Source organism: Spinacia oleracea, chromosome 4, assembly GCF_020520425.1.
Source record: "Spinacia oleracea cultivar Varoflay chromosome 4, BTI_SOV_V1, whole genome shotgun sequence".
NCBI classification, from domain to species: domain Eukaryota; kingdom Viridiplantae; phylum Streptophyta; class Magnoliopsida; order Caryophyllales; family Amaranthaceae; genus Spinacia; species Spinacia oleracea.
Window position 1 is genome coordinate 16,078,959 of NC_079490.1, and position 24,387 is coordinate 16,103,345.

At 36.1% G+C, this 24,387-nt stretch overlaps 2 protein-coding genes across 2 annotated transcripts; both read left to right on the forward strand.

Moving 5' to 3' along the window:
* The first annotated feature begins 8,128 nt into the window (after positions 1-8,128).
* On the forward strand, positions 8,129-20,002 carry LOC110776519 (uncharacterized). Its single transcript, XM_056827741.1, has 5 exons — positions 8,129-8,388; positions 15,862-15,922; positions 16,426-19,029; positions 19,107-19,194; positions 19,280-20,002. The coding sequence occupies exons 3-5, from the start codon at positions 16,430-16,432 to the stop codon at positions 19,982-19,984; spliced, it is 3,393 nt and encodes a 1,130-aa protein (XP_056683719.1). The 5' UTR covers positions 8,129-8,388; positions 15,862-15,922; positions 16,426-16,429; the 3' UTR covers positions 19,985-20,002.
* Positions 20,003-20,097: 95 nt separating this feature from the next.
* Positions 20,098-23,625, forward strand: LOC110776518 (uncharacterized). The gene is made up of 7 exons (XM_021981076.2): positions 20,098-20,584; positions 21,252-21,517; positions 21,653-21,865; positions 21,951-22,046; positions 22,118-22,219; positions 22,309-22,661; positions 23,423-23,625. The coding sequence occupies exons 1-6, from the start codon at positions 20,221-20,223 to the stop codon at positions 22,651-22,653; spliced, it is 1,386 nt and encodes a 461-aa protein (XP_021836768.2). The 5' UTR covers positions 20,098-20,220; the 3' UTR covers positions 22,654-22,661; positions 23,423-23,625.
* The last annotated feature ends 762 nt before the right edge of the window (positions 23,626-24,387 follow it).

Genomic DNA, 24,387 nt, shown 5'->3' on the forward strand with positions numbered 1-24,387 from the left:
AAAACACAACATATCACCATAAAAACCCCATTCAAATACAAACACGATAAACAAAAAAAAAACGGTCAAGTACCTGAAGTGTCGACCATGTCACCTTCCTCCCCTTCGGTAGACGATGAATTTTCTACTACCTCGTCAAGCAGGTCCAACCTCCTACGTCGACGAGTCAAACAACCTGACTCCTCTTCCACTTCCTCCTCGTCGACGTCACCTGATTGATCTCCCTCTTTACCTTACAAGCAACCACTGTCGCGATGGAATGACCTCTCGACGACGGAGAACCCCAAAAACTTGAGAGTCTTGTCGCGAGAATCCGCGTTTAGCCCAGCCATCGACGTATTGACAACTGCAAAACACAGCCAAGTAAGGCGACGTTCAGTAAAATAACAAAAACAAAAAATGAGAAATACAATTACCTTCCGTCGTCCACCCTTCAACCAAGAAATTCCCTTTGTCCCCCAGGGAATCCTTGTTAACATAAACGAAACGACTGATTCTCCACCCTCTGTCGTTCACACTCAAGCCAATACCCAAAATTTTCATCCCCTTCCTTGTGACCAGAGTGTAACGACTATACTCCTTAAGCGCCAAGTAGTAGTTGTACATAAAATCGGCCAAATCAAACGGCACATGCCAATCTGAGGTAACCTTTTGCACTACAGTAAAAATTCGCCAGATCTGAGGCATTAACTGACCTGGGCTCAAATGGAACACCTCAATAAAAGATCTAGCTAGAGGCATAAAAGGAAACTTGAAACCAAGCGTAAACGGATACTCATACAGAACCACGTTGAAGGAAATATGTCCTTCATCCAAGGTGCATTAAGTCTAATACCAAGGTTCAGATTAATTGCGAACAATTAATTCAGTGAGATCAAGTGATCGGAACAGCTAGCTGGAGCAGTGCTTCTGATCAGTGAGTTCTAATGCATATTTGAACTCACAACTTACTCTTGACTGAACCTACAAGGTCACACCAATGACACGTAACAGATCACCGGATTAAATGAATCGGAAATTCATTTAATAGCTTTTCGGGAATTAGTTGGAAAACGTATTATACGATAAGACCTTGCATCGGAATCGTATATCGTATCGCGAATATTCGTAAGCTAGGCGAAACGAATAAATCGTATCGTACGACGGTGATTCGTCGTATATGAAACGATAAATAATATATCGGAAATATATTAATCGCAGATACGGAAAGGGGCAACGCTGCCAGCCCAACGAGACAAGGCGCGCAAGCGCGCAAGGCCCACTGGGCGTAGCAGCGAGCCAGCGCGCAAGGCCCAAGCCTTGGCTGGGCGCGCGCGCGCATGCGAGGAACAGCAGCAGCAGCGCACACAGCGCGGCCCAAGGCCCAGCGCTTGTGTGGCTGTGCGCGTGTGGGCTTGCACGGGCGGGGCTGGCTTGCGCTTGGCCTATGTGCCTTGGCCGGTTGATATTATAACCTAAGGGTTATAATATTAATCCATCACACGTTTTCCAATAACCTAATGCAAAAATCAGATTACACATCAAACCCTAAGGAGGAGAGAGAAACCCTAATTCTCTCTAGCCTCCATGGATGTGTTCTTCCCAAAAGCACAAACTCTTGAATGATTGTCTAAGCTACGATTATCAAGACGGATATGATCGTGTCGGTGAACCAAGTAGAGGAACGACAAGTGGAGTTCTTTGTTCGTGTTCGTTGACAGATTATTGTGGAAAACACGCTTCGAATGTAAGTTTGCTTAATCTGTGCTTTATACATGTTTCCTGGCTTTGGGGGATTGTTCCGCACATGTTATTATGTTTAACTGTATTCCCCTACACACGTATCCTGGGGGGAAGTTAAGGGCCTCATCCTCCTGACCGGGAATTTGAACCTCCGTCGACGGCGGAAAACCAGCGAGCTTGATAAACGCCACCGAACTCTCAACAGTGGCGTAAAACGGATTGAGTGACTTAACCCGGCTAGACCCGGCTTCCTCCTTCTCCTTAATCACAACCGACTTAGATCTAACCATTGTTTCTATGAAATTCTATAGAAAAAACCAAAGAAAAATGCCGAAATTTACCTGGACTTGGGCGAAGTTAAACAGGAAAACGATTCCACTTCCTCTTTTTCTCTTCCTTTCTCTCTCTTGTGTTTAGATCAGGAAATTCTCGAAGTTTTCTGTGTGGAAAATTTATTGCCTTTTAATTCACAGCAGTTTCCCACGATCGAGGCAGTTGAAGCAGTTTCTTTTTGAAATTTAAATTGTTATTTTTGCTCCGCAAGACCCTGCAAAATCACAATTGGGGGAAAACTGTTATCCCACTTTTTGGACTAATGACATAACTGCTTTGACGCTTGATCATGTCGTGCCGACCAGGTACTGTCGTGTTGCAGGTGGCATCCTGTCGAATGAACAGGTCGGACGCAACATCAGGCGACGAGGTATAGGCGACAGAAGACCAACGACAAAGGATAGGCGGCAAGTGACTAGCGACAACAGATAGGCAAATAAGAGAAGATAGGTCAAGATCCAAACCCAAAGCCCAAGGTTTGCAGCGCCGTCAAGCAAACAGAATAGGTCCAACAAGCCACCCAAGATCCCGGAAGTGGTTGAAGACATGCAGAGATCGTGGGGACAACGGTCGTTAACGGATTCCTATCTTCTAGGGATCCTCTAACTTAAAAATGTCGTTGGACTTCGCGTATATAAGCATGGAGCAGCAACATTGGAAGGCATAAGTTAATTCAAGCACTCAAGCAATATCAGAGCAATACATTTGTAATACCTCGTATTTTTCTATAATTATAAATATATTTTATTATATTTATAAAGAATTTCGTTGTATTTTTATAAATTAATTTCATTTAATGAGAATTAAATGCGCTTTTATTTTTAATTAATTTAATTATTAATTAATTTCAAAAACCGAATTTATTTAGTTGGGATTTGTTGGGTCGTATTTCGAAAACGAATTTAATATACTTAAAGCCCGGTTGTTTTGACTTGATCAAACCCAACAAAGCTTGCTAGGAGTAAACTAAAATGAGCCCGGTAATGAGCCCAACTCAAAATTACCCTAACCTAGCCCACGTCGGAGAGAAGACCTATAAATAGACCTCATATCAAACCCTCACAACCAAAAATTCAGAAATCTCTCTCTCTCCTCTTTTTCCTCTCCTTGCGGCACACTCCACGCCCCACACTCCCTCTCTTTGTGCGCCCTTGCTTGCGGCGCAAGGCATCCCTCGCCCGTCTCTTTCTCGCCTTCCCGCAGCCGCAGCGTAGCACTACGTGCTTGCGTGCTGTGCGGTCGTGCCTTGATGCGCTGCCCACTCGTCCCTCGTCTCGCGTCGCGTCGTAGCACAACAGCAGAGCTGTGTGTGCGCGCGTTGTGCCTCGCCTGTGCCCAGCGCCCAACTCGCCTGCCCCTGTCCCTTGTGCGCGCGCGCCCTTGCTGCGGTGCGTTGCGCTGCCGCTGCTGTTGTCGTGCTTGTCGTGTGTGTTGGTCGACACACATACACACGATTAATAAATCGTTGTGTGTGTGTGTGTTGATCAATTGTTTAATAAAATTTTATTTTCAAAAATATTAATTTTCAGTTTTAGTTTGATTTAATTGTTGTGATTAGTTTAAATATTTGGGTTGTTTAAATTAATTATAACGGTTCTGAACACCGTATTGGGTTAGTGTTGTGTTTTAATTAAAGAGATTGGTTTTGATGATTGAAATTATAATTTTCAGATTTAATAAGTTTATAAAGTGTTGATTTTTGAAGTCAAAACATGTTTTGGAATAAACTATTGTTAGGGTTTTGATTTCAAATTAATAAAGCGATTGATTCACATAATTTAATGACAATTTAAATTATGGAAATCAACTTAAATTTTCAGATTGTTTATAGGCTTTAAAAAGTTGGTTTTTAATGGTTTTAAAGCTAAAAAGTCAATGTTTTATGTTAGGACTTGAGTTGACTATTTGAGACTATTAAATTAACGATTAATGAATGATTTCTAATTAAACTAAGAGTTTTAGAATCTTAAATAGTTGCTGGAAATTTAGTGAACATGGATAATAATTTAGTTCTCTTATTTTGTTTATAGGAGTTGATTTCTAGTGAGTCGTGATTCACACAGTGGCCCCCGTACTTAGGTATTCCAGGTACGTACAAGACTAGGGTGACCACCGATCCCTTGAGGACTTTGTGAAGTATATTGAATGCGAATCATGTGAACTTATATGTTATTATGAATTCATGTTTGATGATTGGAAAGAATATGTTATTATGAATTCATGTTTGATGTTGGGAACGAGCATGTTATTATTTTTATTGAATCTATGTGAACGAGCATGTTATGAATTGAGTTATGCTTTATAGATTCATTTGAACTATCATGTTATTGACTTTTTTATAATCGTTGAATTATGTCAAGCATGTTGTTCAAGTTGGTTTGCATGTATGAGTAGTGCGCATGCAAGTTGCTATTATTATTATGCTATAGTACAGGATGTCTAGCATAATTATTGAGCCAGTCGAATATTGCCAGTGAGCAATATATATTCTACCAAGGGGTAGAATATGGTAGAGAGTCTATGTGAATTGAATTAAGGACAATTCGTGCTAAGGGCACACCCCGCTTGTTAATAGGCAATGTCGGGTTATCTCAAACAGTGTTTTTGAGAAGGAACAATGGGAGTAATTTCACTTGAGTCTATGTTTGATCACAAGTCCTAAAGAAGTAAAATAATGAAGAGTCATTGTCGAATTGTCGAATTGTTTAATTGTTTAAATGTTTGTATGTTGTGTCTTGAGTAGAGTCTTGAGTCGCCTTGAACATAACATATTAATTAACGTAAAGTGTAACCCAAAGAGCTTCAAAACTCTTGGAACGTATATACCTTGAGTATGAACAATGGAGGGAGTCTTGCCGGAAAACTTGTACTCCTAGAATGATACAAGACGTTGTTTCATTCTCTTTTATGCCGTTGTGCATTGGAATTCTTGTCGGTATGGCCCGACTGTCGGTAGTAACCCGACTTATTTTGGTGTATGGTTGGCTCCCATCACCCTTTCTTTCCTTTTGAGGATACTTTACTTTACCCGTTCGAAGCTACTTTTTATTAAACTGTGAGTCAAGAGTCGTGTCATGTGTCGAGTCTTGTCTCCATGTTTGTTGTTTATTACATGGCTTTTGCATGTGGATTATTTAATTCGTCGAGTGAAGCATATTAGGATAGAATGTTATTCTAGCTTGTTCGTACTCAGCTTTTGCTGACTTCGTGCTTCATGTCTTCTGGTCATGGCCTTTGCCTTAATGACCCTATGATGATCCATCAATTGCATTTGCGTTATTGGGGAGTAGATTTTTAATAAAGCAGGTTGTAGAGATAACTTGCGGGAGAAGTTATCATGGGATTCGAGTGGAGAGTTATATTCTTTCGTAATTACAAACTCTATTTTTTATTTATAGTCATGACTAATACTACCGCTTATAGTTAATGGATTTTGAAATACTTTAATACTTTGGTTTAGGCCTTAGTGGTTCCAATTTGTTTTAATAACCATTAACTATTTATTTAATGTATTTTGAAAGTTAGTTAATTCCGCTGCGTAATTCTGGTAAATAGCCTTAGCCGTTATCACGGTGGCGGTAATATCTTGGTAATTCTTGTGTTTTAAGTCGGAAAATGTTTTATAAAAAGCAAGGAATTATTAGGGTGTTACAAAGTGGTATTTGCAGAGCTCTAGTTTGAGAGCTGCTTTGCATTAATTAATAGTGCAAAGTGGTAAATCCTTAAACTACGATTGCGGAACTTTAGGATTTTTCGAAAACTATTTTCCTAAAGTCAAAAAGTTGTTTTTGAGTACTCAAAATTTTGAAAAGCCAAATACCAATTATTTCAAGTATTTGAAAGTTATTTTAAATATTTGAGTTTTATTAAATTCGAACTATTTTTTTATTATTATTTCCGAAACATTTTCGGATTTTTCAAAAAAAAATAATAATTTATTATCGGATTTTTCCGAAATTTTCAAAAAAAAAAAAAAAAAAAATCCGAAATAATTATTTATTTATTCCTTTTTAATTATTTTCGAAAATAATCGAATTAATTTCTTAAATTATTCGATTACTTATTTTAAATTTTCGATTTTAATTTTAATAATTTCGTATATATTTGAAGTTATTTATTTAAATTAATTTCGAAAATTTTCAATTATTTTAAGTGAGGAAAGGGTAGAATAAGAAGGGTATAATTAGACTAAGTACGTGTTTAAGTTAAGTGTGCATTGCTAATCAAGTGTTTATGTGATTATGCCTTGACTATGTGATCTTTTATTTAAAGTTGATCATGTCTTGTTTTGCTTTATGTGATTAATTGCATCACGATTCATGATTACGCATATACTTGTGTATTGAAATAGTATGGCTCAACGAACTTACTTTGTTTTTGGAACACTTTAGTAAGATCTTGTAGCTGTTAACTTTCAGGATTTAAGATGTTGATTTCAAAGTACGCAAATCTAGGAAACCTAGAGAAGCTAGATTGTGAAACCCCACACATTTATGTGAAGAAGATCGAGTTTGCTTGCAACTATTTTGCTACAGTGAAGAACCTAGCTACCCAAACTAAGGAAGAAATATGTTATGGCAGAGATGGTTATTTATTGCTTACCTTCCAAGAACCCATACATAGAGCTTAAGAACCGAATTCGTGATATACATATGGAAAATGGTATTCCTAATTACTACAAGTATGGTACTCCAGATGGTAGATGGAGATATGATTTGGAGATTATGACCACGATTATAGAGCTCGCGGAGGAATGTTTTGATGATGGTAGGACAGTGGAAAACATCAACCTTACAGGACTAGATAATGATACAGAAACTCAGATGGATGAGGATAGTGATGATGATGTTGTTGAGATTGAGAACCCTAATCCTATCATTCCTGAACCTACTATTGAGATCTCCAGTGATACAGAAATTGAGCCTGAAACCAACAATGATGAAGTAAACAGTGTGCTACAACAGAACAATTAGGATATGGAATATGAGTCTGATCCAGAAGAAGACCTTGATGACTTTGAAGACCATGAACACTCTTCACCAGTTTGTGAAGGAGGTTGGATAGTAGAGTAGCGTTTAAAGACTTTTCTAATGTAATAGCTAGTGCTTAAATTTTAGTGAAGTAATAAAGTAGTAAACTACTATTTATGGTTTTAGTAGTTCAGTTTTGCGGTCTTTCGAATAAAGTACGATCCAAAGGATGTATTATTTTTCCCATTGAAGTAATAAAGTTTAGAATTCTTTCTTTTACCTCTAATTCTAAGTCTATGTTCTCTTTTAGCGATTATTGCAAAAATTTCATGTATTTCTTCAATGAAATTGTACTTGCAAGGTGGTTCAATTTTCATCACTTGAACTTTGTGATGCGGACTAAGAGAGAAAGCGGCCACAATAGGCGCCTATCTCACTTAGGGTTCGAAAATTTTGTGCTTGTGTACTAAATGAATGGCTAGTTAGTGCAATGAATTAGTAAGGCGGTGTCCAAACTCAGTTGTTAAAGTTAGTCTTTTGTTTTATTCAGGAGAAGAGAAATGACTACCCAAGGAATTGCCGATGTGGTTAGGCAACTAGCTGAAGTAGTGTAGAACTTAGCACAGAATAGGAATAACCAGGGAGTTGATCCAGCTGGTGAGATGTTTAAGAAGGTGGCCCAAAGTAAGCCTCCTTTGTACCAAGGGGAGATAGACCCAACTGTACTTGAGAACTGGCTAAGGGAGTTCGATAAGCTTATCGTACACTACTACAAAAACTCACATTCACGACCAAACATTACGACCATAAGCGTTTCTCGTCGTAAAAAATCAATATCAACGACGAGATTTAGAAGTGGTCGCGAAAAGTTTCATTAGTTACAACCAGCCTTTAATCTCGATGTAATTATAAATATTCTTGTCGTAAAATTCCTCTAAAAATAAAGCGGGATTTTTTCCCGGGTCTGCAATAAAATCTACGACGACCAAAGATTTAATTACGACAAGTAACTCGTCGTAATTGTGAAAATTATTATTATTTTTTTAGAAAAGCTCCAAGTTAGCAGAAGAACAAAAAAAAAGAATATGAACAAGCAAAACAAAACCCTCATCTCTTTCGTATCTTCTCTCCTCTCTCCACCAAAATGGCAGCCAAATTCTTGATACCCTAATTCTCACCACTAAACAGTGTGAATTTCTCCCCCAAACCTCAATTTTTTGCTCTAATCGAATAGATCTAGTCATAATTCGTAGTTTGAATTCAGTCATATTGAGTGGGAGATTTCAATTTGCTTTTCAATTAGCGAATTCTGAAGATAGGTGTGAAATTGGCTCTCCTTCGAGGAGTTGGAACCGTTTTAGAGGTATGACTAGTTTTTAATTGTGTTAATTATGCTTTATTTTCCTTTTCATTACTATCACCAACCCTCAATCCCAATGAACTAGCAATTTCGAAAGTGGGTCTTCTAGTACTACATGAGTTAATCAAATTGGGGATATTCACATTGGCTTGATGTTGTTTTTAGGTAATTTTACTGTATAAGTAGAAAATGATGTTTTGAAATGTATGAATTCTGTTTGCATAATTACTTGGTGCTCATACATAAGTCTCGAGTTGTGTTGTGCTGCTACTTGTTTTGTTTAAGATGTATTTGGTTAGATGATAGAGTGTAGTCTACTTGGCTTAGTGGATGGCCTTTCTTGCAAACATGGCATTGTCTTTGTTTGGCTTGGTGATGTATATAAATATATCTGCTGAGAACTTGCTGAAGTTCGTTCAATTATTCACAAACTGCTCTCTCTTTTTTATTTTCCTTCAATGTGAATGGTTCTCACAGCTGCAGGGTCGAGGAGAATGGTAATGAATTAGATGTTAATTTAGAAGGAAACTCATATGCCAAAGTCCATGGTTACAACCGTAGACTGTTACAGTAAGATGACATTATTTAAGGCATAAAAAGATAATGATGTTAATGTGGCACATTTGGTGGTGCTTAGCTAATTATACTTCACAAGCTATCGAATTATCAATATTGGTGTACTAGCAGCATATTTGATTATCTATAAGCGAAGATAATGATGGTTGACTAATGCCAACTTTAAGATTTGTAATTTGTTTAAATTTGGATAAAAACTTGAAGATTTGAAGATAAAAAACTTGTATTATTCCATTTAATAACATTGCTGGTTGCTGTGCTTATTGCCTGAATAAAATTTGAACCTATGAAGAAAAACGAAACAGAATGAAAAGTATTGATTGAGAGAAGAAGAAGAAAGCAGAATCTTATTTCTGTTTTCTGTATTAGATAATGAAATAATTATTACAGCAATGAATTATATATAGTACAGCTTAGGGATCTAGATTGTTCTAAAGTTTGTTATAACAAACTTATAACTAACTTGCTGACTGTGTGCTGACAAAGCAGCATCAGCAGTAAAACAACAGCATTAGGAAAGCAGCAACACTACAGCATTAGGAAAGCAGCATCACTAAACTATTAGTATGCATAGAATGATGATGCTATAATCAACATCCCCCCTCAAGATGGAGCATCACAAGCTCCAATCTTGGAAAGAAGTGTCTGAAATTGTGTAGAACACAATGGCTTAGTGAAGATATCTGCTAATTGTTGCTGAGTAGGCAAGTAATTTAGATGCAGTAGCCCTTCCAAAACCTTATCTCTGGTGAAGTGACAGTCAATCTCTATGTGTTTAGTGCGTTCATGAAACACCGGATTTTTAGCAATGTGGAGAGCTGACTGATTATCACAGTGTAATGTGATTGGCTTCAAATGATGAACTCCCAAATCCTCTAACAGGTTGACAATCCAAGTAACTTCTGAGGCAGCTGCTGCCATTGCTCTATATTCAGCTTCTGCAGAAGATTTGGAAACTGTCCCTTGCTTCTTAGACTTCCATGAGACTGGTGATCCACCAAGCAATAAAATGTACCCTGTGATTGATCTTCTAGTATCAGGACAAGATGCCCAATCTGAGTAAGAAAATGCTTGTAAACTAACAGCATCTGATGCTTTCAGCAATATCCCTTGATCTTCAGTGTGTGCTAGATATCTTAGAGTGTGGTGCAGAGCTGCCACATGGTGTTCTCTAGGATTCTGAAGAAATTGACTGAGAGTTTGGACAGCATAGGAAAGATCAGGTCTTGTGTGGGTTAGGAAATTGAGTTTTCCTACTAAAGACCTATATTTCTCAGTATCAGAATAGAACTCTCCTTCTTTGTTAGATAATTTAACAGTCATAGGCAAAGGAGTGATTGCTCTCTTAGTGGTATCAAAACCACAAGATTCAATAAGTTCTCTAGTGAACTTCTTCTGACTCAGAATAATCCCATCTGTAGTATAGCCCACCTCCATACCAAGGAAATAGTTTAACCTCCCTAGATCCTTAATACTGAATTCTTGATGAAGATATGCTTTTAATGCTTTCAGTGTATCAACATCTGTTCCTGTCAAAATGATGTCATCTACATAAACTGCTGCAATGTTGATGTGACCATTTTGTTTGTTGATGAACAAACTGTAGTCATACTTGGATTGTATGAAACCTTGTGTCTCTAAAGCAGTCAACAACTTCTCATGCCATTGTCTTGATGCTTGTTTTAAGCCATAAATGGATTTAACCAATCTGCAAACTTTTTTGGTTGGATTGTCTACCCCTTCAGGCATCTGCATATACACTTCTTCTTTGAGATCCCCATGTAGGAAAGCATTATTGACATCTAGCTGAAAAAGAGGCCATTTTCTACTAGCTGCAACTGCTAGCAAGCATCTTATAGTACTCATCTTCACAACAGGGCTAAAAGTTTCCTCATAATCAATACCATACTTCTGGTTGTACCCTTTAGCCACTAATCTTGCTTTGCACCTTTCTAGTGCACCTGTGGATCTCAATTTCACTTTGAACACCCACTTGCACCCTATAGCCTTTTTCCCTTTTGGTAATTCCACCAATTCCCAAGTGTAGTTTCTATCCAAGGCCTCCAGTTCTTTCTTCATGGCTTCAAGCCATAATGGATGTTTAGCAGCTTGACTATAGGACACTGGTTCTGTGATAGTACAAACTTGAGACAAGAAAGCTTGAAATTCATCTGGAAATGTGACATATGAAACTAAATTACACCAATGCTTGGTGACAACAGGGGTGTCTGTGTTGGTGGATGATACTGCAAAACACTCATAAGCATCTAAGTAACCTAGTGGTTTATGTATTCTTGCAGATTGTCTGATAATAGGATAAGGGAGAGGTGAATTGGAGGAATTGGAAGTGGAATCTATGGAATGAGTGGTGTTTGTGTGGGGTTCAGAAGAAGAGTTAGAGTTATTAGGAGTTTGAGTGGTGTTTGAGGGAGTTGGTGTTGTTGGAGATGGAGAAGAATTGAACTGTGTATGCACAGAATCTGTAGATGTGGCTGATTCTGTGGGTGGTGGTGAATGTATAGGTAAAGAGTGAGGTGGAAAAATGTTTGCAGAAGAAGTGAAATCAGGTGGATCAAAAATGGTAGGTGACATGAAGCTAGGTAAGTAGATGGCATTAGTATAGGGAGAAGGTGAAAGGCTGTGTTTTAGATAGAGATGAAAAGGAAAATGTTTCTCATGAAAATGGATATCTCTGGTTACAAAGAATCTATTTGTGTCTATCTCTAGTACTTTGTATCCCTTCTAAGTAGTAGAGTATCCCATGAACACACAAGGAGTTGCTCTAGGATTCATCTTGTTTCTCCCAACCTTAGATGTGGATACATAACAAAGACAACCAAAGGTTCTTAAATGTGAGAGGTTTGGAGTTTGTTTAAACAATCTGTAGTAAGGTGTTTCAAGATCTAAGGATTGTAGAGGCATCCTGTTGATCAGATAAGCAGCACAAAGGACACACTCTCCCCAATACCTCTCTGGCACCTTAGATTGAATGTACAATGCTCTTGCTGTTTCTAGTAAATGCTTGTGTTTCCTTTCTACAACACCATTCTGTTGTGGAGTATGACTACAGCTAGTTTGAGTCAAAATACCAAGAGTCTGATATAATCTTTTCATGTCAGCTTCACAAAACTCTTTAGCATTGTCTGATCTGATGCATTTCACTGTCATTCCAAATTGTGTTTTCACCATGTTTAAGAAATTGCTCATGACAGTAACACAATCACTTTTCTGTTTCAGAAAATGTAACCACGTAAATCTGGTATAATCATCCACAATTGTCAGAAATTGATTACATCCAGTAGGAGTTTTTACAGAATGAGGGCCCCAAATATCTATGTGTATAAGATCAAAAGGACTAGTTGACTTAATGCTACTAGAAGGAAAGCTAAGTCTAGTCTGTTTGGCAGCAGGACATACTTGACAAATATTATCCTGTAAACAAGGTGTGATCACACAGCTAGGGTTTATTAGTTTCAACCTATTGAAAGGTAAATGACCAAGTCTTAAGTGCCACAACTTGGCATTGTCTACAGTAGAAAGACAAGCTACACTACATGTGTGTGTCTGCACAGAATTAGCTTCTCCCAACTTCTTTTCTGCCAAATTGTATAAGCCTGACTTCACATCACCAAGAGGAATCAACTTCCCTTGCTGATAGCAAACAAAACACTTGTCATGAGTAAAGTGGATCTCACAATCCAAATCTTGACACAATTTGTGCACAGATATTAAGTTGTACTTAAAATCTGGTACACACAGCACATTATTTAGGGTTATGTCATCATTAAGAGTTACTGAACCAATATGAGTGACAGCTATTTTACTCCCATCAGGTATAGTTATGTAGGTGTTTTGTTTCTTAACAGCTTCATAACTAGTAAAGTGTGTCAGGTCATAGCAATAATGGTCTGAAGCACCACTGTCTAAAAGCCACTTAGAGTTTGTATGAGACAGTAAACAGATATTACCTGCCATCATAGCTGAGTTTGTTCCAGTCCCTGCACTCTGCTGTTGTTTAGCCAACATATCCATGAGCTGTTGATATTATTCCATAGTAATCACTGGATTAGTTTTAGATTGTGGCACTGTTGTTTCTCCTTCATTAGAATCACCTCCAAAAGAAACAGCAGCTGTTTTGTTGTCCCTAGTCTTAAAACCAGGTGGATAACCATGGATCTTGAAGCATCTCTCCACACTGTGACCCTGGATTTGGCAATGAGTGCAATAATAGTTGGATCCTGGTTTACCATATCTTGTGTTAGTTCCAGTTTTCTGAAAACCAGATTGAAATCCTGTCTGCTGAGTCTTGTAGCTCTTGTTGTTATTGTTCCAGTGATCTCCATTGAATCTTCTCTTTTCAGCTGCAAATGCCAATGTTTCCACTTGATTACTAGCCTGAGACACCTCTTTGTGTCTTTCTTCTTGAGCAAACAACCTGTAGGCTTCAGAAACTTTTGGCAAAGTAGGCACCATAAGTACATTTCCTCTAATTGTAGCAAACTGATCATTGAGCTTCATCATGAACTGCATGACCATTTTTTCCTGCTGTCTTTGGAAAAATTTCTTGGTCACATTGCAAGTACAATTGTTGCAGGTGCAATAAGGCAAGGGATGAGCCTCTTCAATTGCATCCCATATAGACTTGATTTCAGTAAAAAAATTCAGACACAGACTTGTTTCCCTGTGCTATCTCAGCTAATTTTTGTTCGAGTGAATAAATTTGAGCCAAAGAAGCAAATCCAAACCTATCCTCTAAATCAAGCCAAACATCTCTTGCAGATTTAAGAAACATAACACTCTTAGCAATTACCTCATTCAGATTGCCTAGGATCAGAGAGCATACCAAATCATTGCACCTTTCCCAAGCTTTGCATTCTACTGTTCCAGCATCTGGCTTCATGTAGCTTCCATCAACAAATCCAATTTTGTTCTTTGCTGATAAAGCTAATAGCATCGATCTTTTCCAGCTAGTGAATCCTTCTTCACCATTGAACTTGAATGAAACCAGTTGTACTGAATTAGCATCAGATGGATGTATGTAATATATGCTAGTTGGATCTTGATTTGGTGGAAGATCCTTGTGTGAATTGGTGTTAACATTCTCATCACCAGCAGCCATTTTCAGCAGTTTTGTTCAAATATCAGCAGTTTTGATCAAGATGATCAAGACAAATTCAAAAACCAATGGAAACACAAATCCAGAATCAGAAAGAATACCACAAGTTCCAGTGAACAAACACCAGAATCGATTGATCAATTTGACAACAAACAAATACTGAACTGATAACAGTTTTGCGGAATTTTTCAGAAAAAATGAGCCAAGGATCCTTGATCCTTCTCTGATACCATGAAGAAAAACGAAACAGAATGAAAAGTATTGATTGAGAGAAGAAGAAGAAAGCAGAATCTTATTTCTGTTTTCTGTATTAGATAATGAAATAATTATTACAGCAATGAATTATATATAGTACAGCTTAGGGATCTAGATTGTTCTAAAGTTTGTTATAACAAACTTATAACTAACTTGCTGACTGTGTGCTGACAAAGCAGCATCAGCAGTAAAACAACAGCATTAGGAAAGCAGCAACACTACAGCATTAGGAAAGTAGCATCACTAAACTATTAGTATGCATAGAATGATGATGCTATAATCAACAACCTAGGACTGTTGGTTATTGTTGTCAAAGCTATAAACAAGTCTCTGAGAATAAAAAATGGATTTGGTTATCTATTTAGTTAAAATAGAACAATGCTAGATTAGTCGATCGTCTTTGTTAGTACAAAGAGTTTACAGGAACATACAGTAAATAATATTTTTATTTCATGGTTTGTGTAGACCATGTCTAGGGCTATAAAATCGTGTTATAGGTCGGTTACAGTTCGGGTATAATCGGATAATATAGTTCTGCGGGGTCATTGTGCTTATGCGGATTGAATGTGTGAATTTTTTCTGGGTCAATTCGGTTTTTTCAGAAATTAGTTGGATCGGGTTATTTTTTGACATCCCTAACCATGTCTATGTCGAAAGAGCAATTCTTAATCTTGACATAACAACAAATATCATTTTCTAACTCTTTAACTTGAATAATAATAAGTAAATAACCTTTTAAAGCCATTTTCTTGTCAAAGGCTTTTTACATACTAATTAAAGGAATATGTAAATAAATTCCGGAGTTACATTTCTCTTTCACCTGTCTCTCTCTCTTCCTCTCTCCTCTCTCCTCTCTCTCTCATGGCGTTTTCTTAAAATTGGTTAAAAGAGGGATTGAATTTATAGAAACAGTAATTATTAAATGAACCCAGAAAATTAAAAACAGGGTAATATTCATTTGTGTTTTAGATCATCAATTGTAACCTAGCTCTTATTTGCCTCCTCTTAGTCTCTTTACTCAACTACCTTACCACCATCTTTTAATAAGAGTTATCCATAAAAAAAACCAAGAAATACATATCTCTTATTTACTATTCTGTACCTCTTACCTAACTTGTTACATGTTTTCCCTTTATAAAAAGAAAATAAAAATTACAAAACATACACAAACCTCCACCTCAACCCCTCTCTTATTTCTAAAAACTACCTCTTAAGGATGGGCTGAAAGTTACCAAATTTTAGCTAAGAGCTAACTATTAAGGAGAGATAAAATTTAAAAGGGGGCTAAGAGTTGTCTAATATACATATTTTTTTTTTGACAGCAACAAATAAGAAAAACACACACTATGACCCTTTTCTAGCCTTATGGGCCAAATCATGGGCTGATTGAACTATGGATCTGTTAACATGGATACAAACAAAATAAGCTACAGTAATTTAGTTCATACTTTTGAAAGGTTAAAGATATATTTTGTTTGACGGTAATTTATTCGTATTATTTACTTGGATTGTGACTTACTTCTGTGTAGGCCAACCGAAGGTGGAGACGTTGTGGCTGCTTGCGGATCACTACTCACTATTTAGTTTGCGGTATAAATTTTGGACTATCCATGTTGTATGTTTATGATTCTCCTTGTTCTCAATTTATGTATGCTTTAATTTGTCTTTCTGTGATACTTTTTGTTGTTGATAAAGGGAAGTCTTTCTTTGATGGTTGGTTGCTTATGCTTCTTATGGTTTTCTAAAGTATGGTGTTTTCTAGGATGCAATTTGTTTTTATTTGATCGTGTATTTTTAGTGTATTATCTTTCTTTTTATCCAGTTAATAATACATTTCTCTTTTCAGTCATTAGTGAATGGAGATGGTTATACATTATCTATTTAGTTACCTTCGTGAATGAATTGTATATATGTTATTTCATACGGAAATCGGTAAGTAAGGACCTGAGCATTAGGGTATTGGAAATTAGAAATTGAAGTTTAAGACTTTGTTATTGTGTGTTTTATGTGTTAAGGCTTATGTCTTAGGGTACTTTTCTTGATATGTTGTAGAGTAAAAAAAAATTAAGGGTAATTTAAATTTGTAATTTCAGAAATATGGCGCCTTGTAAGCAATGGATGAAACTTGCTGGAGACAATCGTTTGAATAATGAATATGAAATAGGCGTTGAATCTTTTATTAAGTATGCATTTGGAAAGACGGGTGAAAAAGAGAAGATCAAATGTCCATGTGTTAAATGCAAAAACTCATCATTTGGATCTCCAAATATGGTTAGGGATCATTTATTAACTTTTGGCATCATTCAAAGTTATAATTTTTGGTATCATCACGGGGAAAGGGTGGGTGAGGATGCATTTGAGTCACCAACTGTAGGAGATGATGATGGATTAATAGAAAGTGATGGTGAAGATGAGATGGAGACACTGCTAAGGGATTTTTTTCCTAATAATTGTGGTTTTGCTGAAAATGATATGCATGATGGTTCATCGAGTACTAGACGTGAAGATCCTAATGATGAAGCAATGAGATTCTATAGATTATTTGATGATTTTCAGAAACCTTTGTATGAAGGCTCCATCTCCTCGACATTGTCTGCAATTGTTAATTTGCTTCACATTAAAACTCTTGGGAGGTGGAGTAACGAGTCATTCACTATTCTTTTGAACTTTTTGAAAACTCAGTTGTTGCCAAAAGAGTCATCCCTTCCTGATTGTTTTAATGATGCAAAAAAAATTGTTAAAGATTTAGGTCTCTCATATGAAAAGATAGATGCATGTGTTAATGATTGTATGCTATTTTGGAAAGATGATGAACAATTAGAACATTGTAAAGTTTGCAAGGCTGCTAGGTGGAAACAAGGTAAGCATAGTGGAGAAACTAGAACCAGGGAAAATGGTAAGAGAATACCTCAAAAGGTACTTCGATATTTTCCACTAAAGCCTAGACTTCAACGTTTGTTTATGTGTTCAAAGACGGCTTCTGATATGAGATGGCATAATGAAAGGCAAGCTGAAATTGGTGTGCTTAACCACCCTTCTGATGGGAAAGCATGGCAAGATTTTGATGAAAACCATCCATCATTTTCTTCAGAACCTCGTAATGTTAGGTTAGGGCTTATAAGTGATGGATTTAACCCGTTTTCTAATATTGCAAACCCATATAGCATTTGGCCTGTTATGTTAGTTCCATATAATTTACCTCCTTGGATTTGTATGAAAAAATCTAGCATGATGTTGTCAATGCTTGTACCCGGCCCAAAAGGACCAGGTGATGCAATAGATGTCTATTTACAGCCTTTGATAGAAGAGTTGAAAGAGTTATGGGAAGTGGGCGTTGAAACCTATGATGCTTCCAAATGTGAAAATTTTAAAATGCATGCTGCTTTGCTTACAACAATTAATGATTTTCCTGCTTATGGCATTTTATCTGGATGGAGTACAAAAGGAAAGCTGGCTTGTCCTTGTTGTCACAAAAAAACAGCTTATTTGAGGTTGAAAAATTGCTGTAAGCATGTGTATATGCGTCATCGACGTTTTCTTCACATTAAGCACTCATGGAGAAAGAAGAAAGATGTATTTGGAAAGAAAGAAAAAGGAGAGCCACCAAAACCATTGTCAGGAGAGGAAGTTCTTCAGCAAGCGAAAGATCTTAAAGGTTTTTGTTTGTCAAAAGATCCTACTAAGAGAACCAAGGTATGTCACAAGACTAGAGGGGATAATTGGAACAAACTAAGTATTTTTTTTGAGTTGCCTTACTGGAAAACACTTCTGTTACGACATAGTTTAGATGTAATGCACATTGAAAAGAACATATGTGATATTATTTTGGGAACCATCATGAATATTAAAGGAAAGACAAAAGACACAACTAACTCTCGTCTTGACATGGAGGAATTAGGTATAATGTCAAAGCTTCATCCAATAAAAAAGGGTGATAAGACTGAAATACCTCATGCGCCGTACACCTTAACTAAGAGTCAAAAGGAGATATTGTGTCGATTTTTGAAGGATCTAAAAGTTCCTGATGGGTTTTCTGCTAATATTTCTCGATGTGTTAATGTGAAAGATAGTAAGATTTCTGGATTAAAGAGTCATGATTGCCACGTTCTGTTACAAAGCATACTTCCTCTAGTGATACGTGGTCTTTTAGTTAAGGATGTTGCAGAGCCTTTGATTGAGTTGTGCCAATTCTTCAGCGTGTTATGTGCTAAATCGGTAAAAGTTAAACATTTAGAAGAAATTAAAGCCCAAATTCCTTTGACACTTTCCAAGTTAGAAGCATGGATGCCTCCTTCTTGTTTTGATGTGATGTTGCATTTAAGTGTGCACTTAGCTGATGAGGTAATACTTGGTGGGCCTGTTCAATTTCGTTGGATGTATCCTGGGGAACGATATCTTCATAATCTTAAATTATATGTGCGTAATAAAGCTCGTCTAGAGGGTTCAATAGCAGAGGGTTATCTGGTGGATGAGTGTATGACTTTGTGCTCAAGGTACTTGGATGAAATTGAAACAAGGTTTAATCGTCTTGAGCGAAACGATGATGGTGATAAAGATGATTCGAAAAAGCTTTCTATTTTTTCTCATGCCGGACGACCACTGGGAGCTCGAAAGAACACCAACCTAGATGTTTATGAAAGAGAGCAAGCTCACATTTATGCTCTAAAAAATTGCAGCGAAGTCGAACCATTCCTCCAGTATGTATTCTATACATATATATTTATTTATTTTGGGTTTTGTGTTTGTTTAATAACTTCCTCAATGTTAAATGTAGAGAATATGCTGAAATTATAGCAACCGAAGGAGTTGATATCTCACCAGAAGAACAAGATGCTAAATTTGTACTTTGGTTTAGAAAAAGAGTGAGTGTACATTTGCAAAATGTTATATAAGAATTACTTTTTCATATAAACTATTTATGATAATCATTATATTGGTATTTTTCAGGTTGAAAAGTTGCATGAAGAAAACAATTGTCTTTTTGGGGATGAGTTCTTGTCTTTAGCTCGTGGTCCTATTAAATATGTTCAAGCTTTTAGTGGTTATATAACTAATGGATTCAGGTTTCACACATCTAAACGTGACAAAAATTTGAGAACACAAAATAGTGGAGTTGTGGTATTGGGTGACACAGGTGATGGACATGAAACTTTAGACTTTTATGGAGTGTTGACGGAAGTGATCAGGTTGGAGTATTTGGGGGGAAATTATGTTGTGTTTTTTCGCTGTGACTGGTTTGATGTGCTTGATTCTAGAAGAGGAATTCATGTGGATAAATTTGGTTATGTTAGTGTAGACACCCAAAGGCTCCTAAAAACAAATGAACCATTTGTTTTAGCTAGTCAAGTATCACAAGTCTTTTATGCAACGGATGTTGTGAAACAAGGTAGTTGGCGTGTTTCTGTTAAGACAAAATCTCGTGCTACATATGATATGTCAATGGAGAAAGATAGCTCACAACACATGGAAATTTTGGATGATACAGATGATGCATATCAAGAACTAGAATCTTTTGGATTAGATTTTGCTGTACATGCACCGACATATACACATAATGGAATGAGTGTTGAAGATAGGATTGATGTGGAACCTGAGATCGTTGATACACCTACCTTAGTCAAGAAACGGAAAAGAATTTCTAAGAAAAACTAGTTACTTTTGGTGTTGTTTGGTGCTTGTATGTTAAGTAGAGTTTATTTAAATTCACCATTATTGTGACAATTTTCTCTCTATTTTCTTTGTGTTTCTTTTCATCTCTGCCTTTTGATTTTTTTCCTTTCTTACTAGAATATTCTATCATGTTATTTGTTTAGGAAATGCTAGTGTTATAATTTTGTTAACTAACTTGCTAGTGTCCTTTTTATTGTTAAAGTGGCTTGTTCATCTAAATGGCACCAATTGGAAGAAAGGCTACATTTCTTCCACCAGGGAGACTTGGTTTAAGTCGTAGTGTAGGTTCGAAAGTTTCTTTTCTTTCTGGAGTATTAGCTAAAGCACCCTCAAAAACTACGACAAGCAATGATAATCCAGATGCAAATGTTCCTACTATGGTAAGTGAAGTGAACCAAGGAACTATCAATGAAGCATCCATGGAAGAGGATATGTCACATGCAATTCTCCTTCAATCTCTTCGTGAGGACGTCGGGAATGATGAAAGTGATATTATACAAAGATCCATAAATAATGCAGCCATTTCTGACTTCCTTGAGCAGCAAAATGCTTTACAAGATGCCTTGACGACCCAAAAGGAAGGTATTATGTTAACTTTAAACATGTGATTAGTAAAATTTTATTATTGTTAATAATTAGGCAAATTTGTCAAAAACTACCTTATAAAATATGATTTTTGCGAAAAACTACCTTATAAAAAAAATGTTGTAATAAACTACCTTATAAAAAATTTATGTTGTAAGATACTACCTTTTCCCGAATTATGAACGTTTGATCGAAATTTCGGGATTGACTTTACCATATATATGTCACGTGCCATTTAATTACGTCTTTCCCGTTAGATGTCGCGTAATATGCACCTAGTAAAGTCAACGTCGTAATTTTAAATTAATGCTCATAATATGGCCAAAGGTAGTATCTTACAACATAAAAATTTTATAAGGTAGTTTATTACAACATTTTTTTTATAAGGTAGTTTTTCGCAAAAATCATATTTTATAAGGTAGTTTTTGACAAATTTGCCTAATAATTATTTTATGGTATGTTAAGTATCTTCTTATGTTACTTTTGGTGTTTAGTTTTGAGCTTCATTATGAGGGGAAGTCGTTGGTGTAGTCCACTTCTTTTCTTTGACAATTCTGATAAACTTTGGCAGATTTTATTATTTGTTTTGTGCCTTGTTAATATATTGCTTAGCAAAAAAATAATTGTTTTATTGAAGAAATTTGTTTACTTTATGTTTGTGAAGCACATAACCCTACATTAAGGAAGAGAAACAGAAAACCGGATGCAAAGCCAAGAGGTGTCAACAAGTGCAAGAAAGTAGCAAATCTTAAAGACGGGGAAAAGTTGGAGGTTGAGTTTTATATGAATGGTGCAGTTGGTGATAACCATAAAGATTTGACAAGGCACATGGGAAAACTTGTTCGAGATCGTATTATATGTCCAGTAAGAGTGCATACATGGGATGAGATTGATAATAGTGTAAAGGAGCATATGTGGCAATCCGTTTTGGTAATGTTATATAATATTCTTTATCATTTATCTTATTAATTCATGTATAATATTTTGAATTAGTAAGCTACATTTTTTAATTATTCATGCTGAACACATTTATTGAATAATTGACTTTTGCTAATATTAATGCAGAACAAGTTTGTTGGTAAAGGCTTTGATTTGGATCGTAAAACAACTATTGACCATCTGAAAAGGTTATGGCAAAATTGGAGAGGAATTTTGAATCAAAACTCAATTATTCGGAAAGGTGGTCTGGAAAATGCATTGAATGAAACGCCTAATGATTTAACACCTGCTGATTGGAAATGGTTGGTGGAGGAACATTTTTCAAGTGAAGCCTTTAAGGTAAGTTCCTTATGATAGTTTTTAATATTTTTTAGGAAAGGGCATCAGTGTTATTCATAATTTATTCCATGTTTTGTACATTCAGAAGTTGAGTTCTAGAAACTCTGGCAATCGAGGCAACTTAACAATGCTACATCACACTGGAAGCACACCTTTTAGACAAGTTATTTGGGAAGATATGGTAAGATTATTAACCTATACATAGGTTTTCCTTTGGTGAACTATTTGATAATTTAAACTTTGTATATGAAGGGTGGAAAGGAAGGAAAATATCTGCCTCCGATATCTGCTGTTTTTAAGAAAACCAGAGAAGGAAAGTCCGGCAATTTAAAAGAAAATGATGCTACCAAATTGGTATTCCATCCTTTTCAAACTATTCACAACTAGTAAGTGTAGTGTAATGTAGAGTCTGCTTGTAATTTAATTTGTTGGTTTCTTTGTAGGATGAGATAGTAAGTGTCGAAAAGGAGAACCCTTCTCTTTCACAATTTGAAGTTGTTGAAAAATTCTTTGGGCCACAAGATCGTGGTGGTGTGGTTTGTTTTGGCTTTGGAATAAGACCCAAAGATGTACGAGGCCCTTTACCTACTAGAGCAGATCTTACATCACGGGCCCATGAGAAACAAAAAGAAAATGATGATCTTCGAAAACGCATGGATGAAATGGAAAAAGTTCGTCAAGCAGATCTTGAGAAGATGAGTGCTTTAGAAGAGAAATTCAACTTGTTCCTAGCAGCCTATATGCAACAACCTAGCTTTGGTGACCAAGAAATTCCTGATGATAGTTAAAGATTAAGGTACGAAAAATTCTAATTGTACCCATTATATTTACCATTTATTTTCAGTTTTACTCTTGATAGTTCCAAAAGTCAATTATGATGGAAAAAGGGGAATATCAGCTAGTAATCATTTTAAATCCTAAATTTTCTAAAATAGTTATAAACTCTCCTATGATATTATTTTTTATCATTTAATTGCATGCACTCTGACCTATGATAGTATCATGTATAGTTCAAATTACTAGTAAGTAGTAACTTACATGATATAGAAAAAAGGTAGAGAAGCATATACTTGTCAAATATCATCCGTTCATGTCCATGAAGGTGAAACCTATATACTTCTGTTTGTGCGCTTCTCCCGAGTTGTTCCTATACCTGATTTTGGAAAAAAATTCTTGCTAAATTTTGTTTTAAACATCTTAATCAGTTACCTTCTTGAATACGCTTAGGTTTGTGAAGTTCTGAACCCTCATTTATATTCCTTGGTGTTCAATGCTTGATCTCGTTGCTTCGCCTTAGATGGTAATTAAATTTATGTTCTTGTTAATATGAAAAATTGGTATGGCATCATTTAAAATAAATATCTCCGTGTAGAATTGGATAATACATGTTCTAGGTTTAATTGGACGCAGTGAATAAAGAAGTAAAGTGTATTTGATCACTCTTTATTTATTTTTCTTGCTCTAATCGTAGTCATTTGTTATATTTTCTAATATTTAAATCATATTCATTTGTTTTTTTGTCCATCTTGATCATTCCTATTTTACGTATGAATGCAGGTAGTTGATGACTATATATTATAGCATTATATTCAGCATATATATAATTTTTCAAGGCTTAACGGAGAGGGCTTAATGTGGAGATTGGTTGTGTCCTCCATCTAATTGTAGCTTGTAATATTTTGGCATACTCTAATTTTAGCTTACAAATGTAATGGGGCTTGTGTTTTTGTATTAGTAAACAAAATATATCATTTTGTTGGGTAACGTACTGTTATGAACATATTATTGTTAAATGAAAATTACAATATTTGAGGTCATTATATTATGGTGTATTATATTGTAATATTTGGTTTCACAGGTTTTTAGATTTATTAATATATCTGGTACATAAAATAGAATCATGGGACCCAAAATAATGGTCGCAAGAAAAGTAATTAGGTTCATTCTTGTCGTTAATTGCAAATCTTTTTACGACGAGAAATACGGTCGTAGTTATAAAGTTGTAGGTCGTAAAAGATAAGTCTTTTAACCACTAAAAACAATAGTTGCGACGAGAAATCTCGTCGTAGATAAAATTAATTACGACGAGATTATATTCTCGTTGTAAAAAATTACTTGCGACGACCATACCAATCTCGTCGTAAAAGTGTCCAATACCTTTCGCGACGGAGCCTATAGCGACGGCTTGCGACCATAAGGATTTCTCGTCGTAAAAGGCTTTTTACGACCAAAATGGGTCTTTTTACGACCGAATTACTTGTCGTTGATGAGAGTTTTTCTTGTATTGGTAGCTGTCAATTGCCTAGAAGACCTTAGGGTTAATAGTGATGTTTATTACCTTAGGGGAGAAGCTGATTTGTGGTGGCAAAGATGTGAGAATGCTTTGAGAGCTACACCTGGATTTGGATGGGAATCATTCAAGGTAGCCTTAAGGAACAAGTTTTACCCACCATACCTGAAGAAGCAGAAAGCCCAAGAGTTCATCGAGTTGAAAATGGATGGTATGTCTGTGACATAGTACT